This window comes from Callionymus lyra, chromosome 8 (assembly GCF_982586985.1).
Source record: "Callionymus lyra chromosome 8, fCalLyr1.hap1.1, whole genome shotgun sequence".
NCBI lineage: Eukaryota > Metazoa > Chordata > Actinopteri > Syngnathiformes > Callionymidae > Callionymus > Callionymus lyra.
Genome location: NC_141825.1, coordinates 12360987 through 12384791, shown reverse-complemented (window position 1 = coordinate 12384791; position 23805 = coordinate 12360987). Strand labels below are relative to the sequence as shown.

The following is a 23805-nucleotide window of genomic DNA, read 5'->3' as shown; positions in this document are numbered from 1 at the left end:
AGATAATTGTCTGAGATCTGTGGACGATAAAGAACTGTCAGAACATTTATGATGATGAAATACTTATTGTGCACATTGTTTTTTTTCATTATCTTGATTTAGAGCATGACATGTCGTTTCCTGCCTTGAGCCGTTCTTTGAGCATTTCACATCCGTGGATGACCGTTCATTGCAGATCATTCAAAGCTGCTACTTATTCTTCAACGTTTCTTTCTTGCCTGCTTTCCCCTCTTTTTCTTTTATTCTTCTCATCTTTGATTTACAACAGACTAATGCTTCTTTCATAAGTTACAACAAAACATCTACATTCCTATATCTTCTTCTTTCTTTATTGTTTGATCTGAAATTCAAGATGTTTTATTGAGGAAATACATGTTCTTTTATTTTCTTACCCCCCTCCTTTTAAAAACCCCCCCCAACATTTTTTGTGTTTTATTATATTTTAAATGTCTTCACGTGTTCAGATTTATGTTCAATGTGTAGGTTATTATACATTTTCCTTTACAACAAATACTTTCACTTATATATTTGAATTATGTTGATAATGTGAAAAGTGAACTTTTATTGCAAGTGTTAACACAACTGAGGATATTTCTGTGATGACAATAAAATATTAAATTATTGAAATGTAAAACTTTATTAATAAAATACAATACATTACAATAAAATAAATGACCATAAAATGGCATACAAATAATAAATGATATGGACAGGCAGGTATCTAAAATTTAAAATGTTTACATAATATTGTGTCTTAATATAAGTAAGTAAGTAAGTAAGTAAGTAATATTTATTTATATAGCGCTTTTCGAGACCAGGGTCACAAAGCGCTTAGACAATCAAAACAATACTCAAAAAAGTACATACTTTAAAGATCAAGATAATACTGAGAACAACACAGGAGTTCGAGAAATTCAAGGAAAAGCCTGAACAAATAGAAACGTCTTAAGGTGTTTCTTAAAGGAGTCAGTAGATCCATCAAGCGCAAAGAGAGAGGAAGATCGTTCCAAAGCTTAGGAGCAACAGCCTGAAAAAAATTCTCTCCTCTGGTCCTGAGCCATGTGCGTGGAACCATAAGTAGATTCTGATCCACAGACCTCAGAGCCCGAGCTGGGGTGTAAGGCTGGATCAGATAAGTGATGTAAGGAGGAGCCTGACCATGAATAGCTCTGAAAGTAAGAACCAGAATTTTAAAGTTGATCCTGAAAGAAACTGGAAGCCAGTGAAGAGTTTTAAGGATTGGAGAAATGTGAGTTCTCCTACTTGAGCGGGTCAGGTAGGACATAAAGGTTGTCCACACTTTTTTACTACATTTGATGAAGTGAAAAGAAGCAAGGGATACATGTGAACAGTGACATCATTAAGTTCAAAATGATTAAAGACTAGTTCAGGGACAAAAACGTCAAACCCTTCACCTTGTGCCGTTTTTCATTTGAAAAATGGGACCTTCACACATTTTTTATTTTTTGTCTTAAAAAAATCATGCATAAATTACACTCTGGTTGAATAATAACGTTCAAAAAGAAGAAAGCTATTTCCCTCACAAATGTGTTGTTTTATATCATTTAATTATTTAATTTTTTTTCCATGCATGTATTTTGTTGCAGATCATTAAGTCACAGTTATTCAAAACAATCAGTTGTAAAACCACATTTACTGACAATTAAGGTAGATTTACTTAATTATAATTATTCCATTATCTTCCAAACAAGTAATATAAAAAATACCAACTATCACCATGTAATGCAGTGAACAGTGAAAATACCAATTTGATCAAGTTTGAAAGGATAAATCTGCTCAAAATAGAAGCAAATTAAATTTGAAATTATTTTCAGAAATAATTAAGGAATTGAACAATGCACTGCCAATAGATATTATATATATACAAGACTTGTGCCACAAATCCATATTTGCACCATCAAAGTGCTGAAAGGTAACCTTGCATCGCAAAATCCTGACTGCACTTTTGCGATTCAACACCATACTATGCTATAAAGCTACAAGAGAAGAGACTGTAAAGAGCTTTATTAGCATCATTTTACTGTGGACCCTAAAGCCCTCGCTCAATATAATCCTTGCTGAACTTGTCATTTCGCTGCTTCTTCACAGGTCCACACGTTTCCTCTTCCTTCACCACGTTGTGACAATTTGCAGAAAACCTCACACAAAGCCTTTAAATAGCAGCAATTACTGCCACGCCTCCGGTATTCTAAGCACAGCGGCTGTCCACTGCTGACTCAGCGCTTCCCTTGTTCTTTAGCTAACCCTAATTTGAACACTCTCAAGTGTTCCCTCGGTGTCAGGTGAATGATACTGCCAAATTAACAAGCTCCTTAACCGGTCTCTGTGGCTGTAGAGTCAAAAAAGTTGGAGGTTAATTGAAGAGGAAGAAGTTGCTTTTAAAAAAATGCCAACATTTAGTTAGGTTGAGTGAAAACTGAGAAATGTTTACCAAATATTCATAGTTTTCACCAAAGTATAAACCTGAAAATGTCAATTGAAATCAGAAGTAGGTCGATAATAGTTGGATTTCTAACGTAATTGAAACAAATATCTAAAATATTTCATTAGGAGCATCAACTTAGAGATGTTACACTGAAGTACTTTTCTAATAATGTGAACTATGTATTATTGCCTATAGCAGTTGTAATTTAGCCATGTGGTGACATAAAATGAGTTTAAAATCTTTGAAATAATTAAATAATAATACATTTAAAAAAAAGAGGAAAAATGAAGAAAGAAAAAAACTAAAAACCATATAAATAATGTCTGTGTAGGTTCTCATTCATCCAGGTCATGGTTATCCAAGTGGTTCCGAAGTGAGTCAACTGGACTGTGTAGAGTTCTAGGAAGACGTTCCACTTCTCATCCGAGAAGTTTCTTCAGTTCCAAGTGAGCTGGTCTGAGTAGACAGTATAAATCCTGCAAGGGGGCAGGACAGAGAACAGAAGAGAGGGGTTGGAATCGATGTGTGGGCTGAAACCCATCAGCCCTGGTAAGGGTTGTCAGCATGTAGAGAGGGTCCTCGACACTCACTGTCCAGTGAGGTGTGACCATCGCATCATTCCAGTTGTGGATGTCTGGGGACTTTACTGGGGAGAGAGCTCAGCACTGCATTGTAAGTGGCCGAGACATTATGCCTGAGGAAAGAAGATGGCTTCTTCAACTCCTCTTTCAAACCATCTTCCCTCTCTAGCCAGCACCTGGATATTGCCGACTCCTGTGTCCCTTAACGGCCGAGTCCTGACTCGATGAGGTCGCTCTCCTGTTTTTTTGGACAATAACACCACATGACTTTGTTTGTGCTTGGACCATGATTCTGCTTGATGGTGTTCATAGGCTTGAAGTGAACAGGAATATAGTATTTGCCAAAGATCCTCTTAGTTTCCTTGTCTGACTGGTTGAGCGCGCAGCAGAGTGAATTTGCGCATAAAAAAAAATTTTGAGTGTAAAAAAAACAAGACATACTCACTCAAAACGGTGGCAGTAATCTCACTCCATAGTCTGCCATAATGTGACATGCGTCGTTTATCCTACCCTGTGATGACGCAATGACATAATTCCGCCCATGGTGTGTCTGCTCAGTCGGCATGCAATGTCATGAAAATTTTTGTAAACAAGTCACCCACCAGGTAATGTTCATATATAAGGCGCTCCGGATTATAAGGTGCACTGTTGTTTTTTGAGAAATTTAAAGACTTTTCAGTGCGCCTTATAGTACGGAAAATTCAGTACTTGTTTTTAAAAAAAAAGGCCCACTTAGGGTGTCCACAGGTAGATGCTTTTCTAAGGTGGTATTGTTCTTAAATCTTCCTTTATTGTGGGGACACTCAGTCCGGTGGTTAAGAGTTCTGATAACACCCAGTTTGTGCTGTAACGGGTGGTGCGAATCAGAGAGTAAATTTTAATCCGTATGTGTGGGTTTCCTGTGTACTATGAAATTGGAGCACTCGTCTACCTCCACGTGTACAGAAGGGCTAAGAGGCTCTCATTGAAATCTCAGTGAACTTGAAGTACTTTATGCATCAGGATTTTGCTCCAAGTGTCTTTAACACATCTGAACCAGTGGCTTGGTGCTGTTACCGAAATGTTACCCATTTCTCTTCACCTCCTTCTCGTACAGATCAGCCATTACGGGAGAGTCAGGAGAACCCATGGCACATCCATGTCTCTGCCTGTTATGATTCTGATGTCGTCCAGTTGACCAGCTTTTGGAACCACTTTGATAAAAAATGTTTTACAGTTCAAGACAGTACATGGAAATTAGGTTAGTTTGAAAACTATTGTTGCATGTGACAACCTGGGAAGTGAGTCATCATGTGTGTTTCTATCTCCGAGCCACACACTTACTTCGTACAGTGACATTTTGAAAATGATGGTTGGAGACGAATAACTCACAAACATTATCAAACATTAGAAGACAAAGCACTGTTTACACTTTCGGTCCTCGCTTGATGAAACACTCTTTTCCTGACCTTGAATCCCCAACATTTTACTGTCTGTAGTGCATCCACTGAGGGATAATGATCACCCCTCCTTTCCCAAACTTCTTCACCTGCATATATTAGCATCTCTGCTTGAGTTTAATGTGTCTCCCTCCCTGCAGATTGTTACACCTCTCTTTCTTTCTGTTGGTTATAAAAAATAAATGACACGAGGAGCTCACGCTTGTTTTTATTTTATTTTTTATTATTGGTCATTTAAAATTAATTAAAATCTATCATTTTGCACTTAATGATGTTTACTAGGGATGAACCGAAATTAAAATTCTTAGCACAAACTGAAAACAAGGTATCCAAGGCTAGAAATAAAAAACTGAAGCACCGAAATAACTTATCATGTAAATTGTTGTTTTTATGCGCTGTATGCACCTTCGACTCTATCCAGTTTCTCTAAACCCATCCATATTTTGATTCAAAGATTTTGAAGAAAATGTGTTTCATATTTCTTATATACTGTATTTTACATCAAATACAGAAATGCCATGAAATAATTTATGTAAAAAGAAAACAAAAATATGATGAAATAAGGAAAATATAAAACAAATAGTCATAAAAAGGAGTATTATGGGGAAAAAAAGAGGATAAAAAAACATCATATAACAAAAGATATTGAAGTTCATATAAGTTATATGTACTTGTAATGAGTGTACTAGTAATACAATTGGCAAAAAGCCATCACAAAATGTCCAAATTGGTCATTTGTACAGTATGTTTTTGACTTTGCCCAGGTCCGCCCTAAATGGTAGATAAACACATTTAAAGGTAACCAGTTGAATAACAAACTGGTTTATAAACCAAAAGGTTCGCACTTCGAAAGTCTCATGGAGTGAATTAAAGCCGAGCGGATCGTAAATGCTGCTTGTTAAAGGTTATGACTCTAATGGATTTGAAACAGGAGAATTATATTCCATCCATTTTTTCCCCTCGGTCAAAAACACATTAAACTTGACATTAAATAAAATACCGTTATGATCATCCAGTAGTGTGTGGTACACGTTCAATTCAAGCGATGATGTAATGGAAAGATTATTCCCGGATTAAATAAATATTAGCTCAGTTGACTTTGCAAAATGGAGAGTTTAATTTTTAAAGTGGATTCATATGTACGTCAATGTAAATGTGGAGGGGAAAGTGTCCTGTTTAAGATGCAGAGAAGAATGTATTCCACCCGGAGCTGCTGCTATAATCAAGGAAATCCATTTCACAGGCTATCGGGGTCTGACGATATTTGGAGGGCATGAATATAAAACCCCGGAGGTACATTCAACTGGGTTAGGATGATAGATGGTCTCTTTCCTTGGGGAATACCAAGTGTGATGAGCCATCATAGACAAAGGCGTTTGTTTCTTTTTACAACGTACGTCCACTTTGTTTGTTCTTCAATCCGTCTTCAGGGCGCCGCGTTGCTAAGACGGACTGCTGCAATAACGCAGGAGGGGATGACAGCGGACTTACCTGTGGCTCTTTCTGTAGTCTGACGTGCATCTCCCCGTGTCCAGACAGAGCTCTCTTCTCCACGGACCGATGTCTGAAGTGATAATAATCTCCAAACACCTACACAAAAAGAAAGAGAGACGATGAGTTCACCTGCTGTCGAGACGAGGCTCCCAAAGACACATATTTTTGAATGTCATGATTCATTTTGAAGGACGTTGACTGAATGTTTAATTCCAGTGTCGTAAAAAAAGGGACATTTTTGACATTTGCCGAGGCGACTCCTTCATTTTTCATCAGCAAACAAGCCAGAGAAGGAATTCAACCCATTTGCTAGGAAAATAAAACAAGACATTTCATTAAGAAAGGATGTTGCTTCAAGGTGATTTCTTTGTTCAGCTGTCACTTTCCTTTTATCTCCTCATTCAAGGGTGCATTTAAGGACTAATAATAGACATTCCTTTTTTTTATTCACAAAATCCATTTCACCATCGAGACGAGCCCACGTCTCTTCAAACAAGACCGAAGCAAAATCATTAGCATGATAAAAATGGTGGTAAAAGACGGGGAAATGGAAAAATAATCAGACAAAATGAAAACCAGGATCAGCCGGGTCAGTCCCCGCCGAAGAGGAACCATCGCAATCTGTGTAGCAGCGTCACTGGGGACTGGCTCACCTTCACAGGCCCGGTAGAGCGGAAGAAGAGGAGGTGAGGGTGGAGGGAGAAGGGGGTGACGTAGGGAGGCGAGAGTAAAGGGGGTTGGAAGGGGGGCGCATGCAGGTTGACAGGCGTACCGAGCAGGATGGATGTGGTCGAGGAGGGAGTGGAGCAGGCACAGCGGGTTGAATGGCTCCCATGAGGACGTGGGGTTATTCTGTATGCAAGTTGCCAGCATGTCGTCCGGGGCTCATCCTCGCCAGTGTCGTCGATTGACTTTTCAGTTTCAAATCATCGTGTCATGTCGGTAATCAGGTCATGGTTAGGATCGACTCGTTTAATCAAAGGATGAAGATGCAGTTAAAAATAAAAAAAAATATGATCTGTTTCAAGTTTCCTATAAACTACATTGAAAGGTTTAAACAGTGTGGATTCAGTCGACTTTTCAGTCGAAATAAATGTTGAAAAATACAGATTTTTAGTCAAGCCCATCATTTAGATAATTAGGTTTTTAAATTTTCTTAATAGCAATGACTTCAACTACAACACAGTAAACCACATCAATCATTTTTTTTAAATAATTGGTGGATCCAGGTGTTAATCTTTTAGAAGAGGTACATATTAAACTACTCAGTTATCGACTAGGGAGACAAGTGACCAGGTCAGGGGTGGACAGTTCCGTTTCCTCGGGGGCCACATTATATTCTCTGACTTTTACACGGGGTCGTATAAGAAGGAAGCGACAAATGACAACATTGTAAAATAAGATTTCTTTCTTTATTAGTTTGAGTTAATGTTATTTAAATATTTTAAAGAAGGTTTTTGCCACATTTGATATATAGATGAAAATGGAAAAAATAAATGCAGTACAAGTGTTATTATGTCATAAAATAAATTGTAATATTTAATTATTAATTTAAAAACTATGATATAAAAGCACTATGAAAAATAGAAAACAAAAGGTAAGGCATGAGGCCCCCGGGCCGCACTATGCCCAGGTCCAGTTGAATTAAAAACTACTTTATAAACCACAAAGTTAGCACTCTGAAACTATGTGCTTTAAAGGAGCTCTGATTGTTATAGTGCATTACTGCAGAACTTCCCAAAGTGGGCCCCTCGGCACGAAAGATGAATGAAAATAAAGTCTGTCTTCAGTGCAGGAACCAGAGCATGGCTAATATATTGAGAGGATGGTTCTATAGCTGCCACCTGTCAGTTGAAATATGAAATGGTCCCATATGTGGGGTACAAATGAGGTTTCCTGTACCGATGGATTACAGCACGTGACATGAATAAGTGCCTTTATGTCGCTGTCTGTCATCGCTGGAGCCCTTTCGACAACTCAAAGCAGGGAATAAATTAGCAAAATGAGCTCTTCTATGCTAGTTTACTATAATCAGAATAAAGTCATCATATTTTGGTGTTTTATCCAACTATAAAAAAGACCTCATTTCAATATTAGATGCAAGAAGATTCATTTGAAATAATCATTATTTGATAGAACACAAGGGATTTTGTAAGGAGGGAAAAAATAATGAAGAATTAAAATACAATATTTTTTAATGCCAAAAGTTTAAGCCTCGACAATTTAAATGATGTCTCTCCCATTTTATTAAAAAATCAACAGAAAAACAGGACTAGTTTTCTACCACAAAAACAAACTTAGAAAGTACACTCCAAGTTATTATTATCAAGAATTTTAAATAGACTACAAAAAGTTAACGTTTTTTAAATCACAGGATTAAGTATTTTTGGCAACTTCTATTTTGTCTCAAAATAGTGTTGTTTTTTTTCCTTGAAATCTTTTTAATGACATACGAGTTAACGCGACAAAAACTGTCACAGATTTCAAGGAAACGGCTAGTTTTAAGAACACATCACCTGGTGATAAAAACACTTTGCAAGTGTGTGCCTGCAGCAGACTCCGGAGCACATCCTGCCATAGTAACTTTACAATGGACTCCATCATTTATTGCGCCATCTGTGAAAGGCGTGTCTGCCAGCTACACATTACCAGATGCCAGTCAGGAAAGATTCACCGCCTCATGCGGTCCAACAGATGTCTTCAGGAAAAGTCTGCTGCTTACAAAGAAGATGCTAGACTAGGTGCTTATTTACCTCTGGGTAAGTTAAATAGCATCTTCATCGGAGCAGAATCCAAACCCGTAGTGTGTTCAAAAACCTTTGTTTTAACTGCATTTCAAAGAAAATCGCTTTCCAAAAAATGACACCTAAATTCAACTGTGCAATGAGCTGTGACACCAGATACATTAGCGTATGCTGCACAGTGTATAAAAAGACGACAGTATAATGTCCTTGGGCAGCGTCGGGCTGGGCAAGTCGTTTTCAGTTACAACATCTTCTCCAAATTGGACATTAAGCACCTGACCTTACAGCCACCCCATCTACTGTACACCAAAGGAAATGGCCTATGAATGAAACAAGGCTGCGATATGATGGTGGAGGTGAACCAAGACATACACAGGAACATTAACACGATGATTGCAAGCCGGGCGGAAAAGTTAATTCGTGTGACATTGGGGTGGCCGTTCGGTGGGACGAACCCATTTCCTCGACTGCTGATGTCCTCATTTAGTCCAGGCACTCCAACCGGTCCTGGGGAATGGATGACGGAGATGGAGATGTTGCAGCTGCTGCCCCACGAGAGCGACTGAAGTCTGGCTCACCACAGTGTGAAACGGAATTAATTGAAAGGTGAGAGTCTTTGCCAGTAATAATAACCGGGAACCCAGTGGGTCGTTAGACACATCGCAACTTTGATCAGACTCTTTATTAAAGACCCTCAGTTTTAGGTATCACAGCCGGTAGCTCATTCCTTTACTCTGGTGGTATAAAGAAATCCGTATTAGAGCTTGTGATGGCATTTGTTCTTTGAATTACATGAAAGAAATAGAGTAAGTAAGTAAGTCATTATTAATGCGCCTTTTGAAGATCAGGGTCACAACGCACTTAAACAGAATATTACACAGCAGACCCAAGAAAATAAGAAAAAGCCTGCAAAAATAAATATATCTTAAGATGTTTTTCGAAGGAGTAGTCGATCCATCAAACGCAGAGAGAGGGGAAGATTGCTCCAAAGCTTAGGAGCAACAGCCTGGAAGGATTTCTCTCCTCTGGTCTGGAAGCGTGTTCAGGAACCATCAGTAGATTCTGATCCACAGACCTCAGAGCCCGAGCTGGGGTGTAAGGCTGGATCAGATCACTGATGGAAGGTGGAGTCTGACCGTAACTAACTCTGAAAGTAAGAACCACAATTGTAAAATAAATCCTGAAAGAAACTGGCAGTCAGTAAAGAGATTTAAGGATCGGGGAAATGTGAGTTCTCCTACTAGATCAGGTCATAATTCTCACTGAGTTCTGTATGAACTGCAGGCGAGACAGCTCCTTCTTTTTAGACACAAAAACAAACTGTTACAATAGTCCAAACGAGAAGACACAAATGCATGGATTATAAGTGAAGTTTATTGTGTTTTATTCGTCATAAACCTGTATCGAATCTTAGCAAAAAAAGTATTCACTGCAGAACTTTTTTCTATTAGAAACTTTTCACCCTTACGGTATCTGTTCGGGCTACTTGAAGGACGCAGAAGATGAGTCAGACCAGGAATTAAGAGAAGCTTGAAAATGAAACGATAACATGACAAAGATATTCTTTTTGTTGATATAAATGTTTTTCCTTTTGTACAAATTGCCTTCAAATCTTTCATTTCGTCCACTCATAAGAAGAAGTTTTGGAACTTCAGGATGTGATGTCATCAGGAACCGACACTAGTGATACATCCCTCCACTAAGAGAGTCTCGCTTCCATATACTAGCTACCGTTGCTAAAAAGGATGATTATGGAGCTACAGAATTGCTTACTTTGTAGAACACCGAGGCTTGACTTGTAATCAGGACTACGGTCAATGCCCTGGTAAACAGACCACATCTGGGTCGATACAATTAGAACACTTCATTGATTTAATCTGAAGCGACTGTATTAATTGACAGCTGGCTGATCCAATTAAATCTCTCAGTGCTCATGGGCCGAAGGTATTTTAAATTAATCGGACGATTGGTTCTTTTTCAACCAGTAGAGGGGGCTTTTCCAATTAGCTGAACCTTCACAAACATCCCTCCTGGTGCATCAATAAAGTTGCAAATGTAATTATATTAATGGAATAAAATGCCACCGTCAAAGCGAAATGGACGAAAATGTCGGATTTACAAAAGAATAAATGTGATTGATCAGGCCGGTTTTATAACTTTCTAAATATAAAACCACTTTGGGTTTGAGTCGTTTGAAAATTGAGGTTATGAATTAATTTAAAATGAATTTTGTGGAAACATATATGTTTATTTGATACAACTGAAGAATATATAAAATATATAAAAATATCTTTATAATATTACATTCTCGATCATATTTTACAAGTACATGATGGAAAAATGGGAAAAAAATGGAATAAATTAAATGTTATAGCAGGGTAGGTTATGGGTTGAGCAGGACAAACATTACTGAAGACAAATTTATTTTGAAATCGGTTCTGATACTGCTACCTTCACTTTGATACCCTTTCCTTAATGATACCTTTTTCCAGAATCAAAAAAATAAAAAATGTTCCCGTACTTTTCGGTTGTACTGATTTCATTTTTAAGCGACAGTAGTTTTCTAAAAAAATAAATAAATAGAGGATTTAAGGATCAGAAGATAGTGTTGTCAGATTTCGGACTACAAGAAATCTTTCAGCCTTGAACTTTCATAACAAGAGAAAAAAACGACGTCTAATTAAAATGTATAATGTCTCTAATTCAGCCGAGCAGAGAAGGAGCTGCATGTACACTTTCTGGAAAGTTTCCTCAGGGCCAAATCTGAATCTGAACGTACTTAGTGGAAGATGAATGGGCCTCTTAAAAAAAAGGAAATGGTGCATAATATGAGTGTAAAGGTAGTTCTTTCATAAATCCATGGTTTTATGGATGACATTCAGGTATGGATTGAATCAAATCAATCAGAATGACGTGTTTTAAAAGCCATGTAATGACTTTGGCTCACATCAATGTCAGCGGCAGGAAGGGTAATTTCTCCGCCATGCTAATCTTTACTCCACGTATGGTGGATGCACACGGCACACATGGCCGCCACAACCGCCGCGTCGGTTATCGGATTAAAAAAGACAAGGGTTTGATCAAAAGCAGCAGATCACAGCTGCTCAACATGGAGGTCATTTACTATCCAACCTCAATGTATTGAAAACCTTTATATAGTCCCACAACTATGAGGTAGATCCACTAATGGAATTCCTCTTGCTTTTACAAAGCTACTGCACTCGGTGCACGGATAATCATTGGGCTGACTCAGAGGTATAAAGTCAAAATCACTTACTGGGAGACCACACCAATTTTCCAGAGCATTATTTTTAAATGTGAAAATGTGATGTCATTATGCAAATGTCTGCTGGAGAAAATTGATCCCTTTGCTTTTACAGGTGAAGGTGATGGAGAGAAATGCTTGGAGTCATTGTTGGCCTAATTATAGCAGTCCTCGCAGTTTGAGCGCTAGGTCTTTAAATATTGGATAAAACTGCTGTAGCAGTTATAGTTATGCTATTTAAATTCAAATTTTAGAGAGTGTAAGTTATAGTTTAGGCTGTTTTATTAAATGTTTAGTTTATTGATTTTACCACAGAAGGTTGTCGGTACAATTCCTAGCGATACCCCATTAATGTAGTGTCTTCCAAGTCCATTTTTTAGACCACATAAAATCCTGGAAATTTGCTCAATTTTTAGGTTTAAAAATGAAATCATGTCCACTTCGGAAAACTTTCTGTTTTGTTTTATACACTAAAGTAACTCTTAAGAGTAATATTAAAAAATAGTACTTTGGAGAATGAAAAGTATGTTTTTTTTTATTGTTTTTTTTTTTATCATTCTACCAACTGCTGTTAGGGGCCATTAAGCCAAAACAATAAAAGTATAAAGAATAAAAACCTTAAAACGGCGGGGAAAATAAGTAAAAAGGATTATTTTTTTATCATGAGAAACATCCAACGTTAAAGATAAACTATAATTATGACAATAAAATGGAGAAAGATTTTTAGGGCCGCATAAATACAGTCAGAAGGCCATGTGTGGTCTGAGCTGCAATTTGTTAAGGTCTGCTTTAGAAAAAAGATGCACAATAGGTTCTATTTTTAAACCTTTCTCGTATATACATAACTGCTAAAAGACCTTGAACCATTGCAGTGCATTATGGGACACATCAATACAAACTTTTGAATTTCATATTTCAGTACAAACTAACATTTATACAAACTGTTTCATATTTCAGTACAAACTTATATCACGGCTGAAATGAGAAAACTTTAAATATTTCCAACATTTTAACTCATTTCAGAGCTCGATCAAATCAAGCCTCTAATATTTCTGACATGAGTCTCTGGCGAAAATGGAGAAAACTAAATATGCTCTTTGTACGTCACATTTAATATTTTGCTTTTACCGCCGCATGGTATTGACGCTGTCAAACTTGCCCCTAAAGTCTCAGTCAGATTTTTCCCAAGGCTTTGACAGAAAGCAATGTCACGGTTTGTCTCGTATTCAGCTCCGTCCTGTCCAAATATCTGATGTTTGCTGCCTTGGTCTCTGGCGACATGCAGTCACAGTTGTCAAGTCCGTATTTGCAACAGAAGATTGACTTCAGATCAATGGAGCCAAAAAAGCGTATTATTCACTGGGCTGTAACCTGATTATTTCACACAGGCATGTTCAGATCCGTCTGGAAAGTAAAAACTTGACAACGGAAGCCTCAGTTCCTGTGGTGAAGAAGGTTATCAATCTTCCACTTAAATCTCTGAGGCTCGTGTTTTTGATGAGGTCTTGTGGGAAAGAGAACAAAACAGAAGCTTCTATGAAAATCTTTTTTTCTCCCCAAAACCACCTGAATATTTTATTCTTATTTATTATTAAGATACAAAAAAAGAATCAGATGAACAACTTCATGGACAAAACCAAGAGAAATGTCTCAAGAAAAACATTTAATAAAGATGTAGAAGATATAATCCTGTCATTAAAGTTTTTGAAATGAATCTTTATGTAGAAATATTTCCATAAAAATTCTATATAATTATAATTAATCATTTTCTTTGAATTAGTTAGGTGTGTATTGGCAGGAGTCTCGTGATACGTATCATGATACAGGGCGACAGTATGATATTTTGCGATATATTGATACTGTAGGAACAATGATATATTTGTAGTATTGTCCAAGTACTCGACTCTGGTGCTGCAGGATTTACAGACCCCATGACTCTTGACGAAGTTGTAACTACTTTCATTTGTTTTGAAACCAAAATATGTTCATCGGTTTTAACAGCTCCTAAAGTCAACTGTATCCTCTCATTCTCAGTCATCATCGACTGGATCTTGCAAGATTTAATTGTGACTTTGGTTATATTTGCTGGAGTCCACTGTATCTTCTGGTCCTCAGTTATTGCCGGGATCTTGCGGGATTTTGAGCTGTTCCTTTAGCTGCGGAGGATGTACTGACTGCTGACATCTAGCGGCTGGCAGTTTAATTGCAACACAAAAATGAACGCAGTGAATACTTGCATGTTAATTGTAAATAAAAAATACTAATAAGTACAATACTTTTTTTTTTTTTCTAAATCCAATCATTTTATTCTACACCAACTTTATCTAAATAAAACATAAAAGGACTATGATAAAATAATTTATGAAAATATATATAATAAATAAATAAATTGATACATTGCCGCTGAATATCTATAAAGTATTGTGAAAAACACATTGCAACATATCGTTGTGTAAACTTTTTCTCACACCAGCACAAGACGAGGGTCTAACGTTAGCAAAGAATCAAAATGGCTGAAGTACGAAGAAGCAAAAATAAAGACTTAAGCTGTGTCTCAAATCGCATACTAGCGTACTTAAACTAAGTATTTTTTAGTGCATAAGTGCGTCTCAGATCTAAGTATGCAAAATGTACTGCACCATGCACACTAAATTGGCGTACTAAAACGCCACCAAAATATTGAGTACGGATCGATGGTATATATATATGTATATATATATATATATATATTTATATATGCATATACTTACAGGTGCATTTTCAGCCAGCACGTCTTCGGTGCTGATACCGGCATAAATATCTTATGAATTTTTTTGTTTCTCATATTTCTTGATCCAAACTTGCAAAACGTGCTGCCAGCAGGTGTCGGCGATAGTGTTCCTACAGCTGGTTTAAATAATCGTTAAATAGTAGTAGAAGAAGAAGCTGTCGCCTCATTTCTGATTAGTGCGTAGCGGCAGTGTTTGATTTGAGACATACTATCTGTCGAAAATGTGCGTACCAGTTAGTACGTACACTATCCTGATGCATACTAACTGCTAGTGCAGTAAGAGAAGTATGCGATTTGAGCCCCAGCAGGGGACTGACGCCTCTGGGTCGATCAGACCCGTCAGAGGATTACATCAGTGATTTCACTTGTTCTGGGACGGTTGATTTTTCAACATCCTTCTTGATACAGGGCTGCAGCTTTACCCTGCAACCCACCAGGTATCATGTGCAACCTTTAAAATATGATTTGACTATAATGTTTTCAGACCGTATCAAATAAGGCTTTTAAACACATCCTCACTTCGCCACCGTCCACTGAGAAATGGAGGTCCGAGGGCAAAGAGGGCAACTCGTCCAACCGTGATGATGATCAGTGTTAATGCAGATCGATAATCCATTACGAACAAGATGAGACTGCAGCAACACATCATAAGCAATAATCTAAAGTGTGTCTAAAGAGCTATTTATAGAAAACCTTCTCCATTTTTGAACCAAATGAGAAAAAAAAACAACAATATGCTACAGATTGGACAAATGAATTTCAAGGTGAAAGTCTTAAAGATATATATATTTTTTTCTTTTTCTTTCACAGATCTGACCTCTTTTATGTTTAGTCCCTTTATTTACAAAGCTGCATTCAAACATTTCCTTTCAGTGAGATTGAAAAAAAAACCTTTGTCTCAAATAAAAAGAAGAAACCACCTTGTGCTGAAGGTTCCATTATAAACTATTTTCAATGCGAGCTATGATTAGTGTCATTCGATTGAAAGGATTCCAAAAGCTCTTTTAGAAGGTGCAAGTTGCTCCAAAAAAAATTAAATGAAGAAGACAATTCCAAAGCAATACGTTTTCCTAGACAAAAATCTTAATAGAAGATGATCTCAATCTTGACCTGAGAAATTTGCCACAGCTATTCCTTTTTCCGGAAACGTAGTCCAACATCGAAATATATCAAAAATGTGGCAGAGGAAAAGAGAATCAATCACACGAGGCGAGATGTGGAGCCGTGGAAAAGGTGGAACAAAAGAAAGGGGTGTGTTGGGTGGGGCGGGGTGGGGGGAGATTACAATATACATGCATAACAACAACAAAAGAGGGGTTTCAAGGAGCCCTTCGAAACATGCATAATAATTTCTGTCAGAATCAGAGCTGAAAAGAAATAATGTGTTTGCCAGATGGAAGCTGTATTATTGAATGTACCATCACACACTAGGACACTGTATGACATGTATAACTTTTAACTGCCATAACAAGTGGTTATTTATCATTATTTTGGTTTTTCCCATCTTGTAAATCTCTCTCTACTAATACACCTTAAAATACACTGAAAATTATCAGATTAACAAATATTTCAATGTTTTATTTGTGGTACTAATGTTTCAATAAACTTACAAAGAGTTTTAAAAGTACTATGATAACAGCAGGGTGTGACATCATCACTAGGCGACAGTCTATAAACATTCGTTTCCAGACAGCGACAGTACAATGATGAGCATCTCGTCCGTAGTGTTGTTTTAGCCGCACTTTTGTTAGAAGGACAAATGACATGGAACAGAAAATAGAACCAGAAGTAGTGAAGCTATTATACATTTATATTTAATTAGATATTTTTTATGTTTTTCTTTAAGAGATGCAAATAGTTGTTTTCATAAGAGCATAGTTAAGTTCATTCCATAACGTCACTTCCCACTGTTTTGATGGTACTTCTCTGTGCATTTAAATCCATAATAGTGTTATTTTAAAGTATATGTTTATTGCATTTTAAATGGAAGATTTTATGCAACATAATCCCTCCTTTGCAACTTAACTTGAAAAAGTTGGTTTTACGTTCAAACTGGAGTATTTATTTTTATTGCAAGTTTTTTGTTTGGTACTTCTTAGAATGTATTTCGATTTTTTTATTTTGATTTATTGTTTTATACTTGCCACTGTTTTTTTCAATAAATAATTCTTAATTGTTAATCTGTACATGTAAATGTGTATAATTTTAAAAGGGGAAATGGATGAACATGCAATTGCGGTAGAAAGCTAAATTACTTATGATTCACATTGATGAAATAATCTTAATCGACAGTATCAAAACACAGAATAAAACCCATAAACCATCAAATGTATTTTAAAGAGTAATCCCTATAATCTGTATCCTTATCACAAAGCTACAATAAAATGATATGTGCTTACATGATCAAAGCTTTTGTACCTTTACAAAATAATTGATGCCGCTGGCCAGAAGTTCAAACCGCGAAATATCTGTGTGGTGTGATATTCTGTTTGTCCAGTATATATATATAAAAAAAAAGCCTTATCAAAAAACACTCACATCACGAAACACCCACACGTGAAGCAGCATCATTTGTCAGCCAAAGCTCGCTCAGTGTGGCAGCAGAGCATCCTGCCAACATTTTCCGAGCTCGGTTTTAACCAGAGAAAACCACCTCACAAACAAACACACACACTGATATTTCTGTGAACTATAACCTCTTTTTGGAGTTGTCAACGGAGAAAAAGAAAATACGTATTGAAAAATCTGCTCACGTGGGAGAAGAAGAATACTCCAGACCTTTTTTCCCGGTGCTCATTCATATTCATCACACTTGACTACAACTGAAGTGTCAGAGCTGAGTGGTGTTTGGGAACGTTTGCCAATTAGCTTAGATTGGAGCAAAAAAAATCCTTATTTACAATTTTAATATGTATTCATTATAACTAATGCCATTTCTGATTCCTCAGGGGGGTGAATCTATTATAGTTTTTTTCCCCCCAGAAATTAAATGATGCTTAAATACCTGTTTAAGGTAAGGTAAGGTAAGGTAAAACTTTATTGATCCCTCAGGAGGTCTCCTTTGGGAAATTGTTTTTTTCCAATAGCCACAGAAAATACAGCAATTTTTCATAAAAAATAAATTAAAAATTGCTGTATTCTCTGTGGCTATTGGAGATGAGTCATGACGCTTCATGAAGCAGTGTCATCTTTTCAGAGCCCACTAGATGGCACTCTCCGGTGTATAATCTTTTACCTCAAAAAGGCTATTCTTTTAAAATCTCACATCATGTTTAAACTTACAGAACCAACTAGTGATGAGGCCTCTTGATACAGCATCAGTTGTTTGATGCTCTATAATGATAAAGTGTATAGTGAGTACCATCCCCAACATTTGTTGCACCACGGACCAGTATTATGTTAGCATTATAGCATTATATGTTTATATTGCAGATAAATATATATATATATATACATATATATATAAAAAAAACAATTGTATAGAGTTTGTGTCTCACTCACTTTCAGTTTACAGGTTTCATTTTTTAAAGAAACTTGACTCAAACTTTGGAGTATAAATATTATCTTTAACATATTTTTGTCAAGACAACACAACACAAATGAAAACAGAAATAATCAATAATACATTGCTTCTTCAACCCATCACTTGCACTAACTAATGAGCTCTAAAATTACGATAGCGTTTCATGAAGCTTCATCAGCCCATAACTATCGTTTACTGACGATGTAATCATTTTCTGATGTGTCGTTCCCCCTTTTTTTTTTTAATCATTGGTCTTGAGACTAGGTAAAACCTTTTCAATAAATGTTATGGATGTTTTTATTACAACGTAGAAACTTCTGAAAGAACTTTTCACTAAAGCCTGAAAACTTTTTGGCCAAAGTCGTACTTCTCATTATTATTTATGATATTCAGATTTAGGCACTGGCTGGTATTCCAATGTTAATATCTTTCCAAATTATATTTCTAAAATGTCAACAAACACGATTTCATTATAACCTTTTTTACTGTTAAGAGTTATTTTTTGGGGGAAATGACGGTTCTTGTTAAGACTTAATGAGACTTAAATGTCAACAGAAATAGGTTTTTTATTTTTAAAAATCAGATGCCCTTACCATGATGAATAAGCCATCACATGATACATTCTTCAAAGTACTTTAAATTTTAAAAACAGGATGATGCCCGGGGAGACAGAAAAAAACTTGATTCAACTTTAAATAGATGCGACTTAAAACACACAGAAATGCGAGGCCACGAGGGGCTAATTACTCTTTCCACAAGGAAAACAGCCTGATAAATATTAACATTAGGAAAAAATGATACGCATCACACTGGTCTAATTAGAGGAGAATTTAAAAGAGAAAAGATAATTAAAGCGTGGTCCACAAAACTTCAAGAAGAAGCAAAGAATATTAAAATTCATTGAACTTGAACAAACTTACACAGGTTTTAGTGTCGAAGACTTTGACAAAGATTACCTGCGTCATACATCATTGAAGTTAATAGATATATAACCCATAGACGAGGAGAAGAACCTACATACCTCAAAGCCCATTAAGAAATTGCGGTTGTGGACAAACCTATCGGCCGTAATGGCCACTATTATTCAGAGAAACAAAAAGGCTGATCCTGGTGCGGTAACCACGGGCGGAAAAATCAATGTGACGAACACTCAAAGGGATGTCTCATTGATTTTTCATAGGCTCATATCAGTCTATTTATCAGTGGACGCTCGACTGGTGGCGGGAGAACTGAAGCGTTCGGAGTGTGGAGCGGCAGTGATGGACGGCTGGACAGGAAACGAGCTGTCCTTGCACTCTAATCTGACCCTCACCGGGTGGGCTCCGCTCAGGGAAATGAAATCTGCCAGCACTCTCAGACAAACTGTGGAATGACGAAACAGTAAAAAAAAAAGAAAAATGGGGGAAAAGAAAGAGGCTGAGGATAAAAGAGAAGGATGAAAGAGAAATTAGGAGTGGGATTAGATCTTGATCCTTTATTTAGCAGTTATCGTAGAATTCAATCATTGAATTAAAAGGATGGAATTGTTCCTGGAATTTAAATTAAAAATGTTGTGATCCTAACTCATTATTTAATCCCTTGACCTCATTATTTAATACGGGAAATGTTACAAAGCGCTTCTCACTTCTCACTTTTTATCAATGTAATTGTATCTGTGATTGAAAAAAATCTCATCAAAGCCATGAAATACATTTCAATTCTTCATTGAAAAGGTGAACGTATTAACCTTCAGCTTTGCAACAATGATTAAACTCAAAAGATAATTTTCTCATGATCAAAAAACAAAGCTTCTGAATAAGGGTGAGAAAACGTGTAATGAATAGTTTAAAAGGGGTTATTATATTGAACGATCATTTTAATATGATTTGTTGTTCACAATCTAAAACATTTCATTCATTGCAAATTCATTCCTAACGTTTGGCTCTTATCACAGGCACCGTTTGGTTCAGCCGTCTGTGCTGTGTGCTCATTCGTGCACTTTAACAGCAATCACTGACTGTTGCAATCCAAATATCTGACTGACCTTAATGGTTTGCAGCTTGTTCTTTATCTGAGTGACTGAACATCCATTCGGTGGAAATATGAAGCAATAGAAAAACTCAATATAGTTAAAAAAACATGATAATGAGCTGAGAAATTGCGATTAAACCCCTTTCTTTAAGATTGACATTCGATGTTATCTCATGTCATTTTGGTTGTCTAAATTAATTGATCTATTTTCATGTAGATAGTATAACTAGAAACGATTGGAGTGTTTCAGCTGATATAAGGAAGATATATTATAAATGTCAACAATTATACAGAGATTTCCAATAAGAGTGACAACAAAAACATACAGACTTGTTTGGTAAAGGAGGATAAACATAGAGAAAATTAAGATAAATTGAACCTGAGATAATGAAAAGGCACTATTAAAATCAGACTTCTACTTCAGGTTAGTACAATGTAGCTGTTTTTCTCAAGATTCTGGCCCCTCATAAGTTTGAGTTGAAATTTTTTCTCCAAAAACAGGCCAAAAAGATTTGTTTTCCAATCCAGATAAAGTTTATGGCCATTTCGTGTAAATCGAAAATCTTAAGAACAAGAAAAGGCTCTTAAGAAGAGTTCGCTAAGATATGGTTGTTTCAAGACGTGATCTTAACTGCGTTCTTAGGAGAACCCTAAGATCAAGCCAAAGACTCTTCATAAGAAGTTCTTTGTGGACTTTGGCAATGCCTTAATAAAGTGGACCGGGCCTGAGTTCAATGACATCTGTTTCTTTGACTTATGTAAAGTGCTATTCTAGTACTATAAAAACATATATGAAGATCTGTGGGAAACAAATGAACTCGCAATTCAATAAAACATTTTTTTTCTTCAAAGAGCATTGTTTTATTATTTGAGAAAGTGGATGATATTCATTTCCCAGACGTGGCTTGATCACTGAGCACTTACAGGAAGGAGGAAATACATCCTGCTTTCAGAGTTTCACAGAATTCTGAAATGCTTTACTAAGAAGATCGTAGCACTTCAGAGCTTCTTAACATCGTAATGTGGGAAACCCGACTAATGTCTATCAGAAAAATCATCTGGATTTTATGATCAATGGGATTTCTGACATATTGTACTAAAGCTTCTTAAACCTTCGTAAAACCACAAACTTCAGATTCACAGATGTAAAATAGTCCTAAATAGCAAAGTAGAAAGATACTTTTTAATAAATAAAACTTCTCTGCCGGGGATTTAAACAAGCAATGTTTGTGTGAGAGTCTTAACAACTACACCAACAAGGAATTAGGTCAGTGGTGTTCCTCAGGGCAGAAGCATATCACCAGGAAAACGCTTCCACCCATGTCGTCTCGGTGAACAGTATGTCGCTGGTGACTCGTAGTATTCTTGAGGAGTTCAAAGCCAGGGGTACGAAAAGCAGCAGCAATGAGAAGCCATACAAGTGATGTACGAAACTTTCAGAACCTAAATCAGGATGGAACTATGTAACCCCACCAGTGTCTTCTTAGACAGCCTTATCCTGAAAATGAAATCCACCAACTGTCATTTTATAAAAACATTAACTGTGTCACATAGTTGTATCATTTGTTTTTAAATAAAGACAAATACAGAAGCCAGGTTTGTTATTTTGTCTCCTGGAGTGCAATGCCTTCATGAATACACCTCTATGATTTACTTGCTCTGGAAAAAAAAATCATGGTGCGCGATCAGAGAAGAACTGTAACATATTCAAAACAAAAGTCTTCTAGCATTGTTACGCCTCTGCAGAGCCAAATAAGACCAGAGCCAGCTTGGAAAAAGATGAGCATGAGTCCATGTAAGAAAAGTTTTCCGTCTATTGTTCATTACAAAAAACGTTTCTCCAACCACACTAGTTAGTGAAAAAAAACACTTCTTGTTTATGGATGTACACAGCTGTGGTCTATAACATGGCAATGAGCCATTAGCTTTTCCAAGCTCAATTTGGCCTGGAATAACCCTTATAAATATGTTGGCCGGCAGCCAGTCAGATGGAATGATTGAGTGGTTTTAGCCAGTGGACAACATGATTCATTGTTCATATTCTGAAACACAAAAAATAAAAGTCCTATTTCAAATGAACTGTGATCACAGTATGATTAATGTTTGTCAAAACTACAATTCAAATATTTCAGTGGAGTAGAATTATCCAGAGAGAACTTGTTATACAAAGAGGAAGATTCCCAATGGACCCAAAGTTGGAACAAGAGAAAGAACCAACCTATAATTAGGTACACATGAAATATGAAAAAAAGAAAAACCAAGGATTGCAAAAATGAATCATACACATGAATAGGTTTTTTCCCGTCTGCAGAGTTTACTCAAGAGCTTGTCTAATACTTTTAGCAACATGCATTATTGATATTAAATCAGCTCTAGGTAGTTTGGGTACCTAAATATTTTCATAAAACTTGTGGTGACACATCAACTTAAAACTAGTTGAATGACTCATATACCGTGACTTGACGTGTTTATGTGATTTTTATTTTCACTGTAAAAGTTCTTGGGGATGGTGTGAAGATCGGCTGTTTAATTACTGTTAAAGTTAGGTTATTTACAAAGCCGTCATAAAGCATATCATATTTCATTATCCACAATTAAATGAATTGCCCTTTAATAATTGTCTTATTTGAAAATGTATTCATTGTTTACATCCCCTTGGGTTAATTTCCTTAGAAAATTCACATGGAATATGTGTTTAATAAACTGTAAACAGTGAGTATGCAAAAGTACAAATATTATACATGGTGTAGTTAATACATGTTTTCCTGCTTTCTTATATATATCACAGAAAATGTCAATATATATATCAATATCCAATACTCAGAGTGTAAATTGACAGCTCTCAATGAAGAAATTCATCTATTGGGATATAGATACAATCCCCCCCCATATTATCCACTGAACGCTTCGTGAAAGGAGCTCAGTGAGAGAAAGATTTCACACCATCACTCACAGATTAACTCCACAAAAGGTTAATAAGGATCGTAACATTCGGCTGCTAGGCTGAATTGTGGAGTTTCTAAAGGTTAAATACAGCATGCTTGCGAAACACATCATTTTTAAATATAATTTCGCCGCCTTTTGTGGCCTATGATGGAGAGGTGGCAGAAATGTAGTTGTAGAGAAACACAATTAGACATTCCTATTGTATCATTGTGTACAATTATCACTGTAATACATGCATTTTAGGTGTGTGCTTACAACTTTTCTTGACGCATTTGGGTGGCAACAAAAAATATCGTGAACACAAAGCACTTATTTTAAAGGGCTTTTGTGCAAGGTCCCTGGGTATCCGTCATAACGATGATAAATGGCTGGGACCTTTCTGTACAATGCATCATATGTCCAAGGCACCTTTGAGAATGTTTTTCAGATAAACAATTTGAATTCCAGCCAACGCAAATGTCCTCCTCACAGACAGAAAGCAAATCAATGAAGTCTTTTAAAGGGTTTAACCTTGTTATTTTATTTTATTTTCTTTTGTATGCACGACCGTTGTAAACCCACTTCAAACTAAAAGAGAAGTAGAATTT

At 36.5% G+C, this 23805-nt stretch overlaps 1 protein-coding gene across 1 annotated transcript in view; it reads right to left on the bottom strand.

Moving 5' to 3' along the window:
* furinb (furin (paired basic amino acid cleaving enzyme) b) overlaps window positions 1-23805 on the bottom strand; it is a 135283-nt gene that overhangs the window by 72397 nt on the left and 39081 nt on the right. The window contains exon 3 of the mRNA XM_087797589.1: window positions 5958-6056. Coding sequence (XP_087653715.1) covers window positions 5958-6056 — 99 coding nt within the window. The remainder of the gene's footprint in view (window positions 1-5957; window positions 6057-23805) is intronic.